General features: G+C 41.4%; 1 protein-coding gene across 2 annotated transcripts in view; it reads right to left on the bottom strand.

Annotated features, from left to right (window-relative positions):
- Positions 1-5967: 5967 nt before the first annotated feature.
- camkmt (calmodulin-lysine N-methyltransferase) overlaps positions 5968-20944 on the bottom strand; it is a 117392-nt gene continuing 102415 nt past the window's right edge. For both annotated transcript variants that reach the window (XM_046070052.1, XM_046070053.1), the window contains exons 10-11: positions 18889-19020; positions 5968-9624 (exon numbers count right to left, since the gene is read on the bottom strand). In XM_046070052.1, the coding sequence (XP_045926008.1) occupies positions 9523-9624; positions 18889-19020 (234 nt within the window). In that variant the 3' untranslated portion in view covers positions 5968-9522. The remainder of the gene's footprint in view (positions 9625-18888; positions 19021-20944) is intronic.

Genomic DNA, 20944 nt, shown 5'->3' with positions numbered 1-20944 from the left:
TCAAGGTTCTGGAGTGGCCTAGCCAGTCTCCAGACCTGAATCCAATTGAAAATCTTTGGAGGGAGCTTAAAATTCGAGTTGCCAGGCGACAACCTCGGAACCTGAATGATTTGGAGGCTGTCTGCAGGGAGGAGTGGGCCAACATCCCTGCCGAAATGTGCACAAACCTTGTCACCAACTATAAAAACCGTTTGACATCTGTGCTGGCCAATAAGGGCTTTTCTACAAAATATTAACATGCTGTTTGTCCAGGGGGTCAAATACTTGTTTTTCCTCATCAGATGGTCATCAATTTTAATGAATTCATATGATGTGATTTTCTGGAATTTTCTTTGGGATTCTGTCTTTCACTGTTAGAATGTACATATGATTAAAATTATAGATCGTTGCATTCTTTGTAAGTGGGCAAACCTGCAAAATCAGCAATGGGTCAAATACTTTTTTCCCCCACTGTATATGCTGACAGTAGTACATAATACAGATAATCTGTGAAAAAAAGCTGGTTCCTCTGGCTCCTCCTTGTGCTTCTGATGGCATTTGCAAGAATCCACCGCAACCGAATCAAAATAACTAATCTGACGCAGTGTCAATCACTGCTTGAGCACACGCTGCGAAGCCCTCTCCTCGCCTGTGCATGCTCTCACTCATTCAAGCTGAATGTCTTCAGCATACCGCTTCAGAAGTTTTACAAACACAATGGATGAGAAACAACCTCCAGCAATGAAAGAACTGCCTAGCCCTCCTTTGCCAACAGCAGCGTATAGTACAAAACACGTGTGTGCGCATGTCCTGGCTCCACACGGAGCTTCGGGCTCATTATATTTGATGCCATGGTGCTAGTGTCAACAAGTGGCAAAGAGGCAGACAGTGAGAGAGGGACAGTGGTGTACTAGCCGCTTATCATGCTGTTAGAAGGCGTCATAGCTGCCTCTAAAACCTAGGGCACTGTGCCCTGGGGCCACCGAGCACTGGAGGGACGTCTTTGAGAATACAAGGCTAGAGGGGCCTGTGTCCTGGTGAGGCTCTTGCTGTGGAGAGAGAGCCCTAAGAGGGATGAGGTTAGGTCAGGTCAGAGAATGGTGTCTCCTGGCATTGGGCACTACAGATTTATGATGGCACAGCCTGATACGCACTACAGGGTGTATAGGCCAAAACATAATTTAACATGAATACTAGGCTTCCATAGGAATGCTCACCCAACCTTTGGCACATTTTACATGTTACATGTTACATGTTTTACAAAGCGGCAGTCCCTAAGATTTCAGTCGCAGTTGATTTGGGAACATAGTTACTGTTGGTGACAACAAATGTAATTTAATACTACAGGTACCAAAATTCTAGGGGTGACAGAAAGTGCTGTCATTTTAATTAAATAGTGAGACAATAATTGGCCTTTTTCCATCATTCTGTGAGCAACCATAATCTGATTTTATGCTGCACACTGCATGAGCCTGCGAACAGTGAAAGTGAAAGGAGTTGGTTACCTTGCTGACAGGTTGAAGGTTGTTCATCTTACAGCTCAGCTGACTGTGGCTGTTCCTTCTTGTTGCAACTGAACCGCTGTCAATAAATTACTGTTGTCAGACGCATCTTTCATGAACGATAATGGTCAGTGTCAATCTTACTGACAAACACACTGAATTTCCTTTGACTACTTCATAATAAAAGTCAACTGGTGTTTGCTTTTAATGGTGTTTCATTTAAATGCTTTTAATGTGAAGCTGCAACAGTAGGAAATGTTGGCATTAGCGGCAATGCACTGTGTAGAAATTCATTTAGCACCCGCCGGTTTAGAAATTTGGCCACAGAAAGAGTTTTTTTCTTTGAAAATATAAGTTGAATATCACCAAAGCCTAGTTTAATTAATTTATCAAATAATAATGGGACAAAAATACATAATAAAATGAAACGAAAACAGTTTGAACAATACAACTTGCTGCTTGTTTGATTGCTGAATGTACTTATTGGTTATACTATTAAATGTAAAGATTTGGTGGCTGGCTGAAAAACTAGCTGTTTCAGACTGGCCTCACTGATTAACTGAATGACAAAGTCAAAGGCAGACAATAGCTCAGAAAGGAGCTGTTTGTATGCAGAGAGGCAGGTGTTAATTCAGCGCGGCTCCTACAGTGGCGAATGTCGCCCCTTTGCCATTAAAAAGTAGGGTAAACACTGCCACAAGAGACTGTCAACATTTATAGGAAGGACTCTCAACCAAGACAAACCACTTGTGTCGTTACATATTTCTCGCAGTCCATTTCCTCTCTCTCTGTGTCTCTCGCTTCCACCCAGTTTGACCTAATCAGTGATAAGTTGAGTGCTTTCGTCAACAGCATAGCCCCCTTAATTAGCAGCCTATTGCTATAAGCTCATGTGTAAGCATCACTGTACTGTGTGAATGTGCATGTGTGTGCTCACACATTGCCAGCCTCCAGATTGACCTCAGCCCGCTCCAGTCTGTAAGCTAATAAGTCAGTCGGTGAACTTAGCCTCCTGCATATCCAGATGGAGGTTGAATGGGCATTAGGGATGGAGGAACTGAACAGGTAAATGGGGATAACTAACAAGCAGCCTATGGAGCTAGGCAAGCCTCCGAAAGAACAGATGGGAGGCAACACACAATTGCTTTGTGTGTTTATGTCTGTAAAGCAACGTATACAAGTGACAAAAGCTTTCTTTTTTTAAGATACACAATAATAAATGCACATTTCCCATTCTGTATAGACAGTATCCTATTCCACCTTGCTCCAGGTGACTACTTTAATACCAAAGAATTCCACCTCCACATATTTCCCTATTCCTTCTCCTGTAATGGAAAACATTATTGTTGTCAAGGCCAGCGCTGGGTATTGTGAATGTGGTGTGCGTGTGGGAGGTGGGGGTAGCTCCCACTCTGCCATGTCAACTCATACTCGATGGCTTTCTAAATAAAATAAAAAAAGGAAAAATGCTCTCAGGGACTTTGCTGCATTCCACTTCATGAGCACAAACACACGAACCAAAAAGCCATTCTGGAGGGAGAAGTGGGAGGGGGTGTGGGTTGGGAGGGGGGCAAGCAGAAAAAGCCCCTTAAAAAACACAGAGAGATAAAGAGGGGGGGGGGGGAGCAGGAAGGCAAGCAGACAGAGCTGAAAAACCAAAGTGACTCCACTACCGATAATGAGCGGATCATTTAAAAAGCCCTCCTCAAATTGCCTTGAGGAGGAGAAGAGAGAGGAAAAGGCTTGAAAGGTTTTGAGAGATTTTGGGCGATGGACAAAGTGGCGATGGGGTGGGGGGGGGGGGGGGTTACAAAATAGAGCAGCGGACATGTAAACATGTTGGGCTGTCAGATGCACACAGTGTATGCTCACACATACAGTATATGCACTGAAACATATGGCCCATTGTAGTCCATAGTTGTAAATGTGTGGAAGTTAAGCAGTCAGAGGTGTAGTTGACTACCTGAGCCTACCTGGCACATACCATCTGTATGTCATTGAGTGTGAGTGTGTGCATGTGTATGCCTGAATATATTATCTGCACAGTTTAAGACCTTTTTGATACCATCAAAAGAAATGTTGTGCCATTACAGTAAATTAAATAAAATACAAATGCTACAAAACAACAAAAACAGTCAATCCATTTGGCCCAGATCAAATTAAATACCTATGTTTTTGACCTTGTACTTAAAAAAACAAAAATTAAGAGGTGTTAAGACTTTTTTGTAAGCTGCAGGAATTATGGCACCAAAAACATGCCAGTCAAAGGGAAGGCAGATACTGTTTTGATACACAGTACAGCATGCATGTGTGTGTGTGTGTGTTAGCTGTCAGTGGTGGTGTGCCATGCTGCCGTGTCAACCAGCCCAAGGCCCTGGGGATGCCAGCTAGCTGGCAGCAGAGTATCAACAAAGCACAACATGACAAAACATGAATGGACTGTAGCTGAGGCCATGCTGAGTGTGGTAAGAACATTTTGTTAGGCATTTGATTATGTGTATTTGCATCCTGGAGCTGTTTGCATGTTGCTGTATCAGCTTACACATGTGTATATATGTGGTATATATTGGTTGCCAGCTGCCACATCTGCTTTTTAAAAGATGAATAAAAGTTTAAAATTAAAGTTTCTCTCTTTTTGCATTTTTATATACACTTGTAATTTACAGTGGCCAAGATATCTTGATGTACTTATAAGTTGCTTGACTTAGTATTTTTATATACAGTGGATCAAATGACTGTTAAGTGTGAAAGGGGTAGCTCACACTGTTTTAGTTCACTAAGAACCTAAGCCTAACATAAGCTCTGATAAACCCGCTGTACACTACCTCCTCAGCACCAAACAGCAGACAAAGTTAGTGAAGCATTTAGCTGCAAAACACCCATATATTTCCCTCAGGAGCTGGTAGAGACCTAAATAGAGCTAAAAGAAAAGTGAATATTGGTCACAAGGCCAGAAACACAACTTCAAATTAATGCTAATGTTTCGTTCAACATATAAACTTCATAAGATAATATTATGTCATTGTTGTATTTACAGCCCCAGAGTGTCTCAAAGATTTCTTATTGTGGATATTCAAGAAAACGCATGCAAATGTAAGTGCAAGCAACTGAGGAAAAATGTTTCCCCCCTTTGACAACACATATATTTCAATTAGAAACAAATCTGCGAATAAATTTTAAAAAAGCCACCAATTTGTCAACACACACGATACATCAAAACACACTGCAAACAACAAGCAAATACTGGCAAGTTGCAAGTCATAGAAGCAGAAGTTTCCAGGGGACACTGTGCGTTGAGCTCTAGTAAGCCACAGAACACTCATTTACATAGAGGGTGCTAAATCAAATGTTTAAACCCCTTCCATGTTAACAATTTTGTCAACCTTCATCACACAACCCCTCACTTCCTTCCAGTCCTTGCTCTCTTTCCCTTACTCCCTCTGTCCTCTTCTTCCTCCTCCTTGTGCTCGCCTTTCTTCCCCTCTCCTCTTTTCCTTCCCTCTCCATCTTGACACAGTGCACTGAGCCTAATCGTGGATAATTGGGTGGGAGGGGCAGTGGGCCGGCCCTGCCTTTGTGTGCAAAGGGCAAGTGGTCAAGTTAATGGGGCCCTTGTGTCGAGCCGGGAGCACTCTGTCTCTCTCTTTTTCTCAGTTCGATCACTCACTCTGCCAGTTAATCTCAGTCTCTCAGTCAGCTTCTCTTTTCTTTCACCGCTGAAGCTTTTCCCCGCTGTTTCCATCTACTTTCACCGCATTTGCAGCTGTCTCACTTCCCCTTCCCTTCCAGCCATTCAGTGTGTCTTGTCCCATTTCTTTTTTCTCCTCCTCCTCTGCCTTCTTGTCTTTTTCCAGCCTCTCTCTCTCTCCCTCTCTTTGCCTCTGTTTGCAGCTTTTTCTATCTCTTCTCTCTGTCTCTCCGACAGTGTTGGTGAGGACAGAACAGACCTCTTTAAAATATCAAAGGACAGATCAGGAGGCCTCGCTGGTCCCTCCCCTTCTGCTAACTCTCCCTCCCTCCTTCTGACTGATAAACAGAAGAGTGAGCCTGCAGGATTAGCTGCTGTGTACTGCCTTCCCTCCCTCCTTTATCCCTCTCTCTTTTCTTCCCGTAGAGGGGTAGCACACTGTTGACTGGGCTTGATGTGTGTGTGTGTGCGCGTGTGTGTGTTACCTTGTCTGGAACCAGCTTAGCCTGCAGGAGGCCATTGTATTTGAAACACAGGCCACAGCCGATCTGGGCCTGAAGGAAACTTTATTACTTCTGTGAACATTTGACTCTGGATTTTTAATATTGGAACGCACATGCACATTTTTCACAAGCAGCTTTGTCAGCCAGCTCCCAATGATAAGAATTTATTAATGACAAATATACGAATCAGTTATAGTAAATAGTAGAAATAATGCCACAGTTACAGTGGATGTATTAAATTGTCCATTGCACATTTTGGGACAATTTACAAAGAAAAAGAGTCCAGAGTCCCAAATTTGTCAAAGAAACTGTATTTATTTTTACTCATTAACCAAAAAAAAATCACCCACCCATAGACTGCAAAGAACAACATTCAACCCATTGAATACAATACAGCAGAGGGAAAGTGACTATATGAGGCCATGTCCACACTAAAGTGGATAAATCAATATTTTTGAAAATGTCTCTAGTGAAATGCTACTGAAGCAGCTTCAACTTTATCCAAATTGGAGAATTTTCTGTTTTTCTGTTGAAGTTCTGTTTGTTGTGGTTAGGGGGGGATTATGTTCATTTTGGACAGAAAGAAATTGAAATTTGAAATTTATCTGGATTAGTGTGGACATGATCTGCAATTGACCAACACTTCTGATAATCAGATAATAATCAAAATAAAATCCTTGCTGAGACATGCCACCATACAGTCATTTCTATGCCTATAACTGTTGGATTTTTCACTATTTATGTTATTAGTCAACAAATCAAAATAAAAACCACATGACCATCTCATGGTGTGTTGATGTCACAGTGAGAAGTGGTTAGTGTCATAGCATACAGCACTAATATCACAACAAGACATGACGACATCACCGTGTGAAAACGTGTCATCACAGCAGATCGGAGTGCACCAATTGAAGATTTTACCACTGATAGCTGCAGTGATGTCGCAAGAAGCAGCAATGCAGTGTGGATGTCACAGTAAACAGTGTGCTGTAAAATCACGTCACTGTTAGTGGTGGTGATGTCACAGTAGGCAGCGATAAAGTCACTGTACGCAGTCACAGTTCGTTGGATGTTTTTTCCCCTTTGTTAGCCCACAGATACAAAAGTATACAGCAAACTGCAGATAAAAACTTCATTAAACACACTTCTAAACCTTTGCAATGGGAACGTTTTTGCAATGCAATTTCAGCCCTCAAAGCATTGAGACCACTGATAAAACTGGCTAAATTTACTTTTCTGAGTAGTTACACAGGGAATACCTCTTATTTCTGAAGGTGGATTATTTTTTCAACGTGAGGAATGTAAACAGCAGCCACTGGGAGATACTGCATAGCTTCTTGGCTGTTGTATACAGTAATGGATCACAGTGAAATATGGAAACACCTTACTAGTGATAAGTACCACTTTAGGCTTAAGAGACCCACTGACACTTGCATTTCTTCATATCACAATTAACAAGAAACAACTGAATGCATGGGAAAAAACCCTGAGTCATACAGTAAATTGTGCTGATAGAACAAATGCTAACAGAAAATAGACGAGCAATTGGTCTGAAAAGTTTTTGCTTTTGAGGCTATTAGGAGATCGTGTGACTTTCAAGATCTACGGTTGCACATAGTTTATGAATTTGAAATCACATTCTAACCCCGGATGTCCACTGGATGTGGCAGACCGCTGTTGAAGTGGTCTTTTTTAGATCTTTTTTGGAGTTGGTTTGCAGAAATTATTTGGGTTTACATGCATATAGAAAACACGTTTCCTACTCATTTGTGATCATTCTGGTAACAACTACTTTGTGGCTGTACTTTACTCATTTCAGTTACTCTTCTGGTGCAGCAGGCCATCATTGTATCTGTATTTTCTGAATATTGTATATTAGCAGAAATAAAACCAAAGCACTCCTTCTCCTGCTTCACATACTTAACAGGAGAGGTGACATAAACAAACAAGAAAATACCTTTTCACTGTATATATGTAAAGACTAAATCAATAACAAAGGATTGCACCATTAAATGTTAATTTCCCTGTAAATTGTTAATATATCTAGGCATGACATTATTACATTTAAAAGTGAATGTCGCAAACAGATCCTTCAAAAATAGACCCATCCGGCATGCATGAACTCCGAGATGCTGCGGTCACAGAGCCAGTAGAAATTTAAACACCAGCTACAATAGAACTGCAGCAGACTGTCTGCATCCAGTGGACATTGGGGGAAAGAGACCAGTGAGTGATCTGCATTACAAAAAGACAAAAAAGATGGAAAGGAATCCTGCTCTGTAGAGCATTTCATACTTTTTATATATTCCACAGTACTGGGGTTACTTATCAATAAATCCAAGTAGTAAGAGTCATTACAACGTATGTGCATGTATTCTCTCTCAATCGCCGTCTCTCTTTAAACACACATCCTTCCTGAAGGTGGGGTCAGACTAGGAGCTTTTTGCAGTGTTTCACAGCTGCCACAGGATCTGATTGTTGCCAATCAGATGGCTCACTTTAAGTGGCTAAATGTTGCTGAATGAAGCGACATATTCAGGTGGTAACTCAAACAGACTCGACAGCCTCACTTCTTTTACAAAACCTGTTTGATATCCAGTGCAGTCACTGCAACCTGGAGGATTCATGACAGCAGACACAACAGAGCTGAGGCTGAGTTATAGTATACACGTTTGTTTTTGAATGATAACACCAACAAGGCTTTGTAAAATTAAATTACATTGTGATGTACTGTGGACTACTTGTATCCATGGTGATGTTGCTGTGTACAATGCGAGCTATAGCAACAATTGATCCTTAGTCTGAACGTGTCTTAATGTGTTAATGCACTGTTGTGATTAATGCACAAAAGAAGTTCTTAATACTGACCTCTGACTGGGAGGAATGAGTTGTATTAGAAGAAACTGAAGCAAGGAAAGCAGGGAACAAAGAGAAATAAAGGAAACACACAGGAAACTGTGAGCTGCTCCACAGTCTGTGATAGTTAATGAATTAGAGCTGGACTCCATGCTGGGGCCAGAAATACAGTGGCACAGCTTAATAATGACTAGTTAAAGAGGGCCGACTGATTGAATAACTGACATCTACAGTAGGACTGACTCAGGAAATTTCAATGTAACTAAATGACTGACTGAACAACTGACTTGTTGGAGCTTGTTGGCTGGAATGGTGACTGGATAACTGGTTCATTTACTGCCATGTTAGGTAATTGAATAGCTGACAGAGGACTGACATGCTACCTGACTGGCTGGCCATGTGGTTCACTTTCCGGGATGGCTGATTAACCAAAGAGATGAGTGACTGTCTGATAAGAGCAGTGATTAAGTGTTTGGTCAACTACCAGAATGACAAGCCAACTGATTAAAGGGCTGACTGACTGAGTGACTATTGTGGAGACTGACAGTAATTATTTGGCATATGGCAAATGGTTAAAACATACTAGGTGGGAATATATGCGTCTCTCCTTTTCTTTCTCTTCAGCCACAGTGAAAGTATCCCCACTGCTTTGGAAATGAGGTTGTTCCTCAGCAACACTTCAAACTGCAAAACAGGCACGCTCAAATATTTTTCCAAAGCCATGCATCATCTGATAATAAATCCTCTCAGCGGTCTGTATCAATATGAAAACTGTCTCAAATATGACCACAACTTGATTTGCTTCCTCTGCCTATTTGACTAAACAGCTGACATTGAGACAAACGCGACTCTATTCTAATACTGCTCTTAAACTGCAATTCTTCCTCCTCATTTAGATCCCAGCATTGACATGACTCTGTAGCATCAATCCATCACAATATCCAAAAATATGTTGAGCAGTACTGTGTAGAGCTGAGGGCTCACTTGTTTTGGTTTACTGAGTAGTGTGACTGACAGGTTGAGGTCCTTTGGTCAACGTGATGAGGAGAGGATAGTGGATGTTCTCATCATAAGCTTCTTTTCCCTCTCTCAGCATCTGAAAGACACACAACATATAAAGCATTAACTACACCGACTAAAAAGTCTATAGAAAGTCTTTATCCAATATTCCAGTTTGGTAGAATATTTTATAAAAGTATTTTCAATATTTCTACCTCTTAGTCTAGGGATTTGAGACGCTGACCATGTTATCACAACATGGATGCAAAAAATGCCCCCAAACTATAAAGCATTGTTTGTTTTCTGTGAACCATTATTTTATAAACCCTGTTAAGAAAACCATACTTGCAACATGACAAAATTAAATTAAGTTAATTGTAATTACAGTGTGTGCTGCACATCAGCCGCTGGATACATATTTAAAAAAAATAAAGAGAAAACGAATAATGACTCATCACGTTAAACAATAGAACTTAATCGTTTTAATGCCTTTTGTCATTAAAATGCTGTTGATCATACTTTGTAGGTTTGTGGCTCCGAGGCCCGCCAGTCAAACCAAATGGATACACGTATATACATGTATCACATTCTTAAGGATTTCTGTCCAATAATACTAATAATTTGTTAGGTACCATTAAGATTTCAATAGCTTAGTAAGCCACATGGCAGTGTGGTGATATGAGCATTAGGGCCGAAACCAACAATTAGTTTCATTGTTGATTAATCCGCCTGTTATTTTTGTGGTTAATTGATTAATTATCTGATATATAAAACCACAGGAAATAGTGAAACATTTCCATCACAATTTCTTTCAAATGTTTGTTTTTAACAAATGGTCCAAAACCAAAAGTAAAGTAAATATTCAACTTTCTGTGATGTAAGTCCTTAAGCATTACAAAGCAATTGTGGTGTTTTTGCTTGAAATAATGATTAAATGATAATCAGAATAGTTGCCCATTCATTTCCTATCAATTGATTGACTAATTATTCCAGCTCTAGCGTGCATACACACAAACACCGTCACTCTCTCTCACACAAAGCTTTGTGTGGTACCCATTCGGTGCCCACTATGTGCCCTTTTAAGCAAACTTGGCAGTTTGGGCACGCACCAGCTAATCAGCTCGCTCAGCGTCTGGCCAAATGAGATGAGACTTATGAAACTGAGTTTAGTGGGTCTGCTCATGTGATTGAGTGTGTACGTGTGTGGTGAGACCATGACAGGGGAGATCTGTGTGAAAAGGTTTCTTCACAACAAACAGAAACTCAGACTGACCCAAAATTCAGTCCCATCAGCAGCATGTAAGTGATCATCCAACTCATGCCTTGTTACATTACAAACTCTAATGCTAGCTGGGTGCTGTTTTCCTGACAAATTAGGCCATTTTGTGGCATTCCCCAAAATCATTACTACATTATAGATGTTATAAAGCAGTGATGTCTTAAATCTTATTATTATTCCCAAATGAATGTGACTCTTTTTGACTTCTGTGTAGAGGTAGCTCTCCCTCCAGGTTTCTCGGTTTATTCAGCTGTATTAAGACACATATACTACAATAAGTTCACAGTTATAAAGGCATGTGATATGCAGTGTAGTGTGTCTCCGCAGACAGCATGTAATAATGGTGGAGTATTTAAAGCTTCACTTGGGTGGTTGTTAGGCCGTGAACATGCTGACAGCATTAAATGAAAAAAAGAAGTCTCCTATTCATTTCAAAGACCACTGCATTGACACAGTGGGGGTGCAGACATGGAGGACTCCAGCAAAAAAAGTTCAGTCAAATTTATTTATGGAGTACATTTAAAAACAAGTGCTTTAAAGGTAAATTTAAAATACAATTAAATAATAAAAACGAAAATAACTAGAAGAACAGTTGTAAGTGGGGTCCAAGCCTCCCGGTGCGAGCTGCCCCCCCCGGCCCCGCGGAGGGCGCGCGAGTCGGCCCGGGCGCCCCACCGTTGTGCCGCATAAGGTCCCTACGTTTGGTGTTGATGGGCCGTTCCAAACAGAGGCAAAACGTCCTGCATTTGAAAATGCCATAGGAATGAATGGGATTTAGTGAGAGATTTGAGCTTCGCTTTTAGCGCCACCTGTTGGCCGAACTGGGCATGCGATTTTTTTGAATAGCACCAACTAGGGGCTAACTGTACCAAATTTTGCACAGGCATGCCACATAAGGCCCTCAAGTTTTGTGTTGATCGGCCTTTCCATGCCTGAGATATGTTATACTTGCTGTTTTTAGCGTTTTCGCAAATATTTGTTAGCGTGAAATTGGGACAATTTTTGTCGGATCAAAATTCCCCACAAACTTTGTTCGGCTTGGTCCAGAGATGGTCCGTGCCAAGTTTCATGCCAATCGGACTTGTGGCTTCGGAGGAGTTAATTAAAATAGGTTTTCCAGTTTTTGCGATTTCGCAAAATGAAAACGTCATCGCACAGAGGCGTGTCCTATACCATCGGAATCGGCAGCATCCCCCAAACACGTAGACGTAAGGTTTATCAAAGTGCGATGTAGTGAGCCGTAGTTATCCTGCAAAATGTCCTTTGGTTGAAAATCCCATTGAAATGAATGGGGTGTTTGAGGTTCGATTATAGCGCCACCTTTTGGCCGAAGTGCACCAAATGTTTCAGGTGTCATCAGAGCCCCATGGGGAACAATTGACCCAAATTTGGTGGATTGAATTTGGAGTTGTGATTATGGAGATATAAAATGCATGTAAATCAATGGGATTTTTTTTGACGTCTTTAATCTGCAACAACAGCGCCACCTATAGGTATATTTGGGTCAACTTTGGTGCATGTAGTAAGGGTAGCATGCTGAAGAATTCGGCACTGGTTTCATGTGAGTGTGACTTGTGGTTATAGAGGAACAATTTTCATGGATTAAATAGCGCCACCTAGGGGCGAGTTGCACCAAATTTTGCACAGGTTGTTGATATACGCCATCATTGTCGGGAGTTCCAAGCCCAAACGCGTTGACCTTGCTTATAGCGCCCCCTAGTTGTAGAAGTGTGCGGATTTTTGCGCCTGAGTTACTTGCAGGGGCTTGTACCTACCCTATGAGTTTCGCATCCCTAGCCGTTACCGTCTAGGCTGCAGTAGTGGAATTAGCGGTGGAAGAATTTAAAAAAATAATAATAAAAAACGTACCCGCTGGTACTGGGAACCGCGATGCCTTGCATTCACGGGTTCCCAGCCCACTCGGGCTTGGACCCCTAAATAGATAATTAATTGTAACAGATAATTTCAACCTCTAAGTTTAAACTGGCTCAACTTTTGTCGCAACGCACTGCAACCTCATTGACATAATGTGTTAACCAATCAAATATGTGCAAGAACATATTCCTGGTAGATTATTATATTAAGTAAATTACGTCATGACTTCAACGTGGTGTTCCTCAATCATATTTCATCTTCTCACCAATACCTGTAGCAACACATCAAGTGTGTGTTAGTGCTGACTGACAGCCGAAACTATTCCTTTACTATACATACAAAAGTAGTAACAAGTTGTTATATACAGGTGTAAAATCAGAGAAAGTGGTGGTCTTGAACATTTCTTGTAGATATTGTTCACAATGACACAACACCCAGAAAATAGGAGGTTTGTGTGATTTAAATGGCTACCTGCTTCACACTGTCCCTTGACACTCCTCTTTCACATGTCTCATCACTCCTTTCCTTGTCCTGAGAAAGCGAGAGATCTTCGCCCCTACACCATCTCTTCTTATTCTACCATTTTCCAATTTCTCTCCTTTTTGTTGAATATGAACAAACTGTTTGTGTCTGCCTCTCTTTCCTCTCTCCTTGGTCCCTCCCTTACTCCCCCAGTGCCCTTCATGTGCGTTATCTTCCTGTGGCCATCCCTCCAGGCACTGGCCGGTGGTTGAACCTGTGACCCCCCCAGAGAGAGAGAGAGAGAGAGAGAGAGAGAGAGAGTGAGAGAGAGGCAGAGAGAGTGAGAGCAGAAGGCCCAGGGGGTGGTTGGGCGTGGAGGGGCAGCTGCCTGCCCCCTGTGCTAAGCCTGCTATGGGTACCACAGCCAGCATTCACATTCAAATTCTAACAGGCGGAAGGAGTAGGGAAGCGATAGATGGAGGGATGGAGGGATAGAGAGGGAGGGGGGGGGGGGGGGGGGCCTTAACGCGGTGAAGGCTGAGAGCTTGCAGAGGTGAAAAGTTTAACAAGCAAAGCTGTTCCTCCTGATCGCAGGCTGCCTAATCAGCTTCATGGGTGGCTGGCTAAATCGGCTCTCAACCTGACCCCCCCACCCCCCACCCCACCACCTCCACAATCTTTTCTCTCCTTTCCAAGGTGCAAGTCATTTATTTTATTGCCACTTTCGCCCCAGCTTCTGTCTCCCTCTCTCGTGCTCATTGCACCTCTCTATTTCTCTGCCTCCTCCTTTTTTCATTTACTCTCGCCCTTCTTGTGTAGACCAGAGAGAAAGTGAACAAGGTGGAAAGAGAGAGAGGAGGGGGCTTTGAGACAAGGGAGGGACGGATGAACCGGATGTCTGGGGTCTCTCTCGGCAGGATTAGGAAACAGAGAATGAGGGATTGGCTGGATGGAGAGACGAGTAGAGGAAGGGATAGAAGGACAGGCTTGGATAAATAGAGAAGTGGGTCGTGATGTAGGAATTGGGAAGATAGTGGGGAGCAGAGGGAGGAAGAGTGGAGAAGGAAGATATGTCAGAGAAAGGGGAGAGGGAGGAAAGGGGGTGGCCAGGCAGCTGAGGGGGAGAAAGGAGAGTGTGAAGCAGGAAGACAGAAAGTAGGAGGCAGGGAAGAGAGTGTGAGTGCATGGACACAGTGGGGATACTATTTATGCATGTGAGAGAGACGGGGGATCTACACATGTGCGCACACACACACCGTCTTGCGTGTGTGTATGTGTGTTTGAGAGAAATTAAAATTCATGACTCTCTCTTCACAACCATTTGAGTAACAAGATTAAGATGGCGGGTTAGAAAATAGCGCTGGCATTATCAGGCTGCTTGCAGTCCCTCCAGCTGCTTGCCTCTCTATTCCACAACAGTGGGGATAAGAGGATAACGCGCTAGCCCTGTCTGCCCGTCTCAGCACACGCTTTACACTGACACACACATACACACAGTTCTTAGATACACTACCGCTGCACATCGGGCCTGCCTGCTGTCTGCAGTCCCTCGAGTGTGTTTGTGTCAGAGGGCAAAAGTGTGTGTATGTTTGGAAAACCGCAGAGTAGCGAGCTGGGGGTCTAGAGATGGTCTGTTAAAAAAAATAAAAAAAAAACGCTGCCTGCTCTCTCATTTTTTCACACAAGCAAACATTAAGACGGGCAGTATATTCCAAACAAATTCAAATCTGACGTGTGTCAAATCTGGCACAGCGAGGGATGCCAATATACTCACAGCTACTGGGGGTACGTTTGTTTCAACAGCATCTGTTCCAGATGGAGGAGCTTGTGAGTTGCTATGGGAGCATAAAAATAAGTAAAAGCCAAAACGAAAAATGTGGAAACTCTACCAACTACATTATGTTGTTGCATGGCTACCTGAAACAGGTTTGGACTTTGATTGGGGTGCACTGGTAGCTTAACACCAAGGAGATAATTTAATATTATCTCTTTGAGGCTAAGAGCGACATATTTTTGATTATATAATCATACAGGTTTACAAAGCTCTGTTGTAATGATTCCAACTAACTAACCAATGATTAAAACTGCCAAAATGAGTAAGCGAGGGTTTTGTTTAATACGTTTGAAGAGTTTTGTCTGAGTAATAATTAAACTTTTCTTCATTGCACATTAATTTGAATATTTTAAATGTGATTTTGCATTAATATTAGAAGAATATTCTGTATTAATTTATAACTGATTTCGAGCATATTGCCTCCCAGCTTCTGCTCAGTGAAATCTTTCTTCATTTGGTGCCTTGATTGTTAAAGATTACAGAAATGTTCATTACTACATTTTGAGTAAAGAATATAGTTATATGAGCTAAGCTATTAGCAGTCTCAATTCATTTTCATAATATTATATTCTTATTAATCTATCACAAATTTCTGATGAAATGAACAGCTTTATGACAAATTTTAACATTACTACAAAATGTAAAATGTTTATTCATAAAAGTGACGGCAGCTCTTTAAAATAAACACAATCTAATTAAAGACTGAGGCAGCGATGGTTAAAGGTTAATTTAGTTTGTAAGCAACTAATGTTACACTAGAGACATTTAAACAGCTTGAATTCTCAGTTCCAGTTTTTTTTCCTGAAAATGGATACACCTGCTATTGGTGGAGATGTCTTTGATTGTGTTAAGCCACAGTGAAAGAAAATCCATAGTGTGTGTTCCACTGTCAGTTCTGATATGCATTTTTTTTGTGTTCTGGTCCACCCACTGAAAGAAAATATAGCTGAAGAAAGCTAATCTGTAGTGCAAATGACAGGCAGCTGCTCATTTGGATGTGCGTGTGTGTGTGTGTGTGTGTGTGTGTGTGTGTGTGTGTGTGTGTGTGTGCGCGCGCACAGTGATAGTGTATGTTTCGCTGTGATATCATCATGTGGTGTGTGTGTTTGTGTGTAATGTCTAGCCAATATGCTGTCTGACTGATGTCTGGTCTGTGTGGGATTGTGATATAGCTTGTTTCTTAGCTGTGTGGTCAGTCAAGCACATACAAGCGCGCACACACAAACACAAAACACACAGGGGTTGTTCAGTGTTCATCAGAAGATAAGCAGAGGAGACTTAATCACCTTCAGATGTGAGGGGGGCACTTCAACTTGTCCTCATATCCTTGCAGCACCTGACCCCACGTGTGTGTGTGACATATGTAAATGGAAATGTGTATTTCAAGAGTGGTCTGACAGTAACCTTGCATGCCACAGAAAAGAAGAAGAAAAAAACTGCATAATTTAAGGGTGATTTTCTTTTTTTTAATATCCCGCATCAAATTTAGTCTGAATGTCATAGTCCACACTGTACACATTCTGTCGTCAAGCAACTCTCACCACTAAAACAGGCCTGAGTGGCAATTTTCCCAAGCCGTTGAGGTAGTGAACCATTAGGATTATTCAATGACTATATTCTGTGGACCTGAGGCCCAATCAATTCTTCTCGCAGATTTCTTCAACCAAGTTGTATTTCTTTTAAATTGAAGCCAATGGCGGCGTCCACTTTAATCCCACTGAAGCTACTTCTTTCTCTACTTTTTTCTCTCTCTCTTTTTCTCTTTTCCTCCTTTCTTCCATCTTTCTGAGTTTTCTAGAATTGTGTGTCCTTTTTCTAAAATGACTTCCACTCGTCTTGTGACAACACCTGAGGCCAAAACCACCTACTCTACTACTATCTGAAGCCATGCCTCGTGTATAGTATGTTTTTTTCGCCATTCTGAATGGTTCTCTCTTTATATATACAGTATTTCTCCCATTATCTGACATATTCAGCAAATGTTTCCCTTTTGCTTCCCAGTTTTAACAAGGAGGGGAAACCAAACACTAGACTAAACTCAGCAACAAAAAAAGTTTATATACTACTAATTTGATTTGCCAAAAATGTTTAAGAGGAAATTTGTTCCTGCCCGGATTACATTTGCCCCTTTTTCACCCCATGGTACCAGCTCAACTCGCCTTGACTCTATTCACCTCCTTTGGGGAAAAGTTGTACCTGTACCTGTTACCTTGTACTTTTTTTCATATCATCTCCGTCGAGGTTTCAAGCGAGCTGAGGCAATAGTAAAGTGTGACATGACGACACTGCAGACCACTGATTGGTCAGAGAGAATCTTCACTATTCACTGAATATACCGTATGACTTTCGCCCACCCTGAGCCATGGTTCTGCTTGAGGTTTCTAACTCTTAAAAGGAAGTTTTCTTTGCCTCTGTTGCCAAGTGCTTGGTCATGGAGGGAATTCTTAGGTCGCCATATATAATATTAAACAGAGTGCGGTCTAAACCTGCACTATATGAACAGTGCAATGACATGACTTTTGTTATGAATTGGCACTACATAAATAAAACTGAATTGAATTGAAAAACCACATATAAAGAGTTATTTACAAAATCCTACAATGACATGGAAATTATTTTATCTCTAAGCAAAGTCTCAACTTAACGTAAGTGATACTCTGGTTATGTAGGGGTATTACAGTTATGGACTGGCCTCAGGAATTGAGTCCTGCGTCCCACGTTGTCTTAGGTTTAGGCTACTAAAAGACTGGTTTTGTTTAGCGAAAGATGGTGCATTTGGTTAAATACTGAACAATTAAATGTGTCCTGTCTTGTGCTTCAGTCAGCATGGACTTTAATATTTACTATATAGAATGTGTGAGTGATTGTGCATGCTAAATTTAGTGGTTGAGAAATAGTAAAGAGAGAGAAGGAGAGAGACTTTCCTTGCTGAGGTTCAGGCCACTTTAACAGTCACTTTAATGGCCAGTCTGTCCAATTGTCCCACCAGTGTAGGTGAATGTGTGTGCACCAATTTAGCCCACTCCTTGCTGTCCTGTTCTTCTGTAGCTGTGTGTGTAATGGAGTTAACAGCTGGACACCACTTCTTTTAACACTGCCTACTCATGTGCTTTCTGTCGCTCCTTTTCTATTTTTCAGTGTCCTTTTCTCTCCTTCTCTCCTTCTGTCTCTGTCACGGTGCCAAGTTAAGGCAGCTTGTTTTAGCTCCGGTGTGTCTCACAAAGTGTCACTAAACATCAAACAACAGGCTAATCTGCTGGTCTTTATTAAAGCTGAGTGCACATTACAAGGCCTGGATTGTTGCTGGTTTCTTTATTAAGCAGCAATAGCACTTTTGAGAAAGCAACTGTTGAACTGTGTTTAACCAGGTTTTCATCCAAGTCCATTTTAAGACAATGGCCTGATGTCATTGACCTCTGTAAAAGTTCAGCCAAGGCATATACAAGGCTTCATTAGTCTCAATTAACAGAATGAGGACTATGGATTTTGTCCCATTTCTTAGATAGGAATAGCTTCATGGCCAAGTTTTATGTAAACATGTATCCTTTAATTTCCACCAAAACATGTTGTTACTACTGTCGCCTTGGTTAGAACATGAGGCAAGTCATCACAAAAACTGTTGTTTAAGACATTTTTTAAACAACTTAAAAACAAACAGTTGATTATCATGTACACTTGCTCTATTTTATTCATCCCACAGTAATAGTCACACTTTAACTCTTTGACGTGAAACTCTTATGTCATTACATGAGAATATTACACTCTACATTCATGGTGAGAAAGATAATGATTTTTATTGACTGATATATGACTGTAGGAGCACTTTGCCCTGCATACTTTGATAACATTGGTTTCGATCACTTAGTCCTCTCTCTTACCAAAACAACGACATGTCTTTCTGTTCTTCTTACCTTTAAGTGAACATCCATGACCTGAGAGTCATACTGCTGGTGTTGAGAGACGCAGAGTCCGGCCTGCTGGGCCAGCTGACAAAACAGTCTCAGAGTTTCACCTCGCAGAGGAGCAAACACCAACGCCATGCCCTGGATAGAAAATGAGAGGAGTGCTTTTGGAGTTAGATAGTTTCACACCTCATTTCTCATAACTTTTGTTGTTTAGCTTTACACACACACACGCAGGTTGTTAAGAGTGTGTCTCCCTTTGCTTTGATTTTTACAAGGTACATATTAGATGATAAACCAAAAAAATTAAGCGCTACAAATCCAATCAAATGTGAACACACATGTAGGTGTGAAGTGCCTACTCATGTATGTGACATGTACACGTGTGTGTCGTGTGTGAGAAATACATAGAGAAAGAAAGTGTTTGTATGTGCACATACATCACAGACATCCCATAAATACTAAGAGGATTACCAACAGGTTCAAAGTTTATTTGAAATCCTTTCAGTTTTATTTCATGTTGATCATGTTATTATTGTTTTAATTAAATGGAGCAAAGAGGGATGCTCACACAAACACACATAGAGCAAATGCACACTGACATAACACAAGCTACTGTAAATGAACACAAAAGGCAGTGAAAACAGCAGGATCACTCCATTTGACAGATGATTTTTCATCTGTATATCCAGTTTTTCACTCTCCCCACCAACTCTAAAAACACAGCAAAAGCAAACAAACAAAATTCCTCACAGCACTAATCAGCTGATTAAGGGGATCCAGCCCACCGGATGGACCACCTTTGTCAGAAACAACAAATTAGTGCCATTAGAATAGAGAATTAATTGCTTTGTTAATTGCTTAATCAGCTTAGCAAATTATTAAATATTTGGCAAAGCTTGTTGTGGTAGTGACAGTCTGATGGCTGACACTCAAATCATATTAGCTCCTGAATTATCTCCACTGGATTAAAGAGAGAAAGACATGAAGAGAGACTTAATACACAGATGTACAACAATGGCCAGATGTCATGTCTGTCATTCGACTACATCAGCTTCTGCATTCAACTGCAACTGAGACACATATTCAGGTTATAGATGTTCCTGCGCATGTCACTGTCTGAAATGCCAGCTGAGAAAATGTGTGTCACCGCTGGCAACAACCTGAAAGTAATATTAACAGTATGATCCTTTTGTCCTTCTTGCTACCTGCTGTTTCAAAGCTAATGAACGAACTGTATTTTAAATGTTTGGTTCACCCAAATTATAAAGATTTTCTCACTTACATATTGTGGTATCTAGCCAAGCAGATTGTCTCAGTTTTATGTGCGCAGGTTTTAAATTATCCATTGCTGAGATTTCTGACTCCACCCCAATTACATGGAAGTGAATGGAATTTCATTTGAGGTGCTGACAGAACTTAGAAATGACATTTGAAAGCAACATCTCTTTTCTGAAACAGTGCCCCCGTTGTGCTGGATAATCCAGAAAACATGCAGTCAACGGTTATCATGGGGCTATTTCTTCTGTAGCAAGTAGTTCTAGTGAAAACCGATCACAGCCAGGTGGATTATTCAGAGAAACAGGGACAGTGTTTATGAAAAGACAGGATGCATTTAGATATTGTGTTTTCTTTGTTTGGTAATTTGAGTGAACTGACCCTTTTATTATAACTTGCATGTGTCCGGTCCGCCATCTATAAAGGATTTTCAACAAGATACAAATTTCCCTCCCTGTTTTTTTTCCCCTTTCTTCTCCATCTCTCATCAATGTCCATCTTTTCCATACCTCCGTCATCCTAATTCCTCTCCCTCCTCCTTTCCCTCTATTTTCCCCGTCCGCCTCTCTCTTCCCACATACCTTCCTGTGTCCTCTCCTCCTTCTTCTTCTCCCCATCTCCTTCATCCCAGTGCTCTTTTCACCTCTTTTTCATAAACAGATATTTCCTGTAACAGTCTGGCCTATGTACTTAAAATGCACCCCTGTTCCCTCAGATGAATAGAAATCTCAACCGTATCTCTTCCAGCCTTTTGGTTTTTACCCCCCCCCCCCCCCCCCCCCCCCCC

Source organism: Micropterus dolomieu, linkage group LG15, assembly GCF_021292245.1.
Source record: "Micropterus dolomieu isolate WLL.071019.BEF.003 ecotype Adirondacks linkage group LG15, ASM2129224v1, whole genome shotgun sequence".
In the NCBI taxonomy this organism is placed as follows: Eukaryota; Metazoa; Chordata; class Actinopteri; order Centrarchiformes; family Centrarchidae; genus Micropterus; species Micropterus dolomieu.
This window is presented reverse-complemented; position numbering and strand designations above follow the sequence as displayed.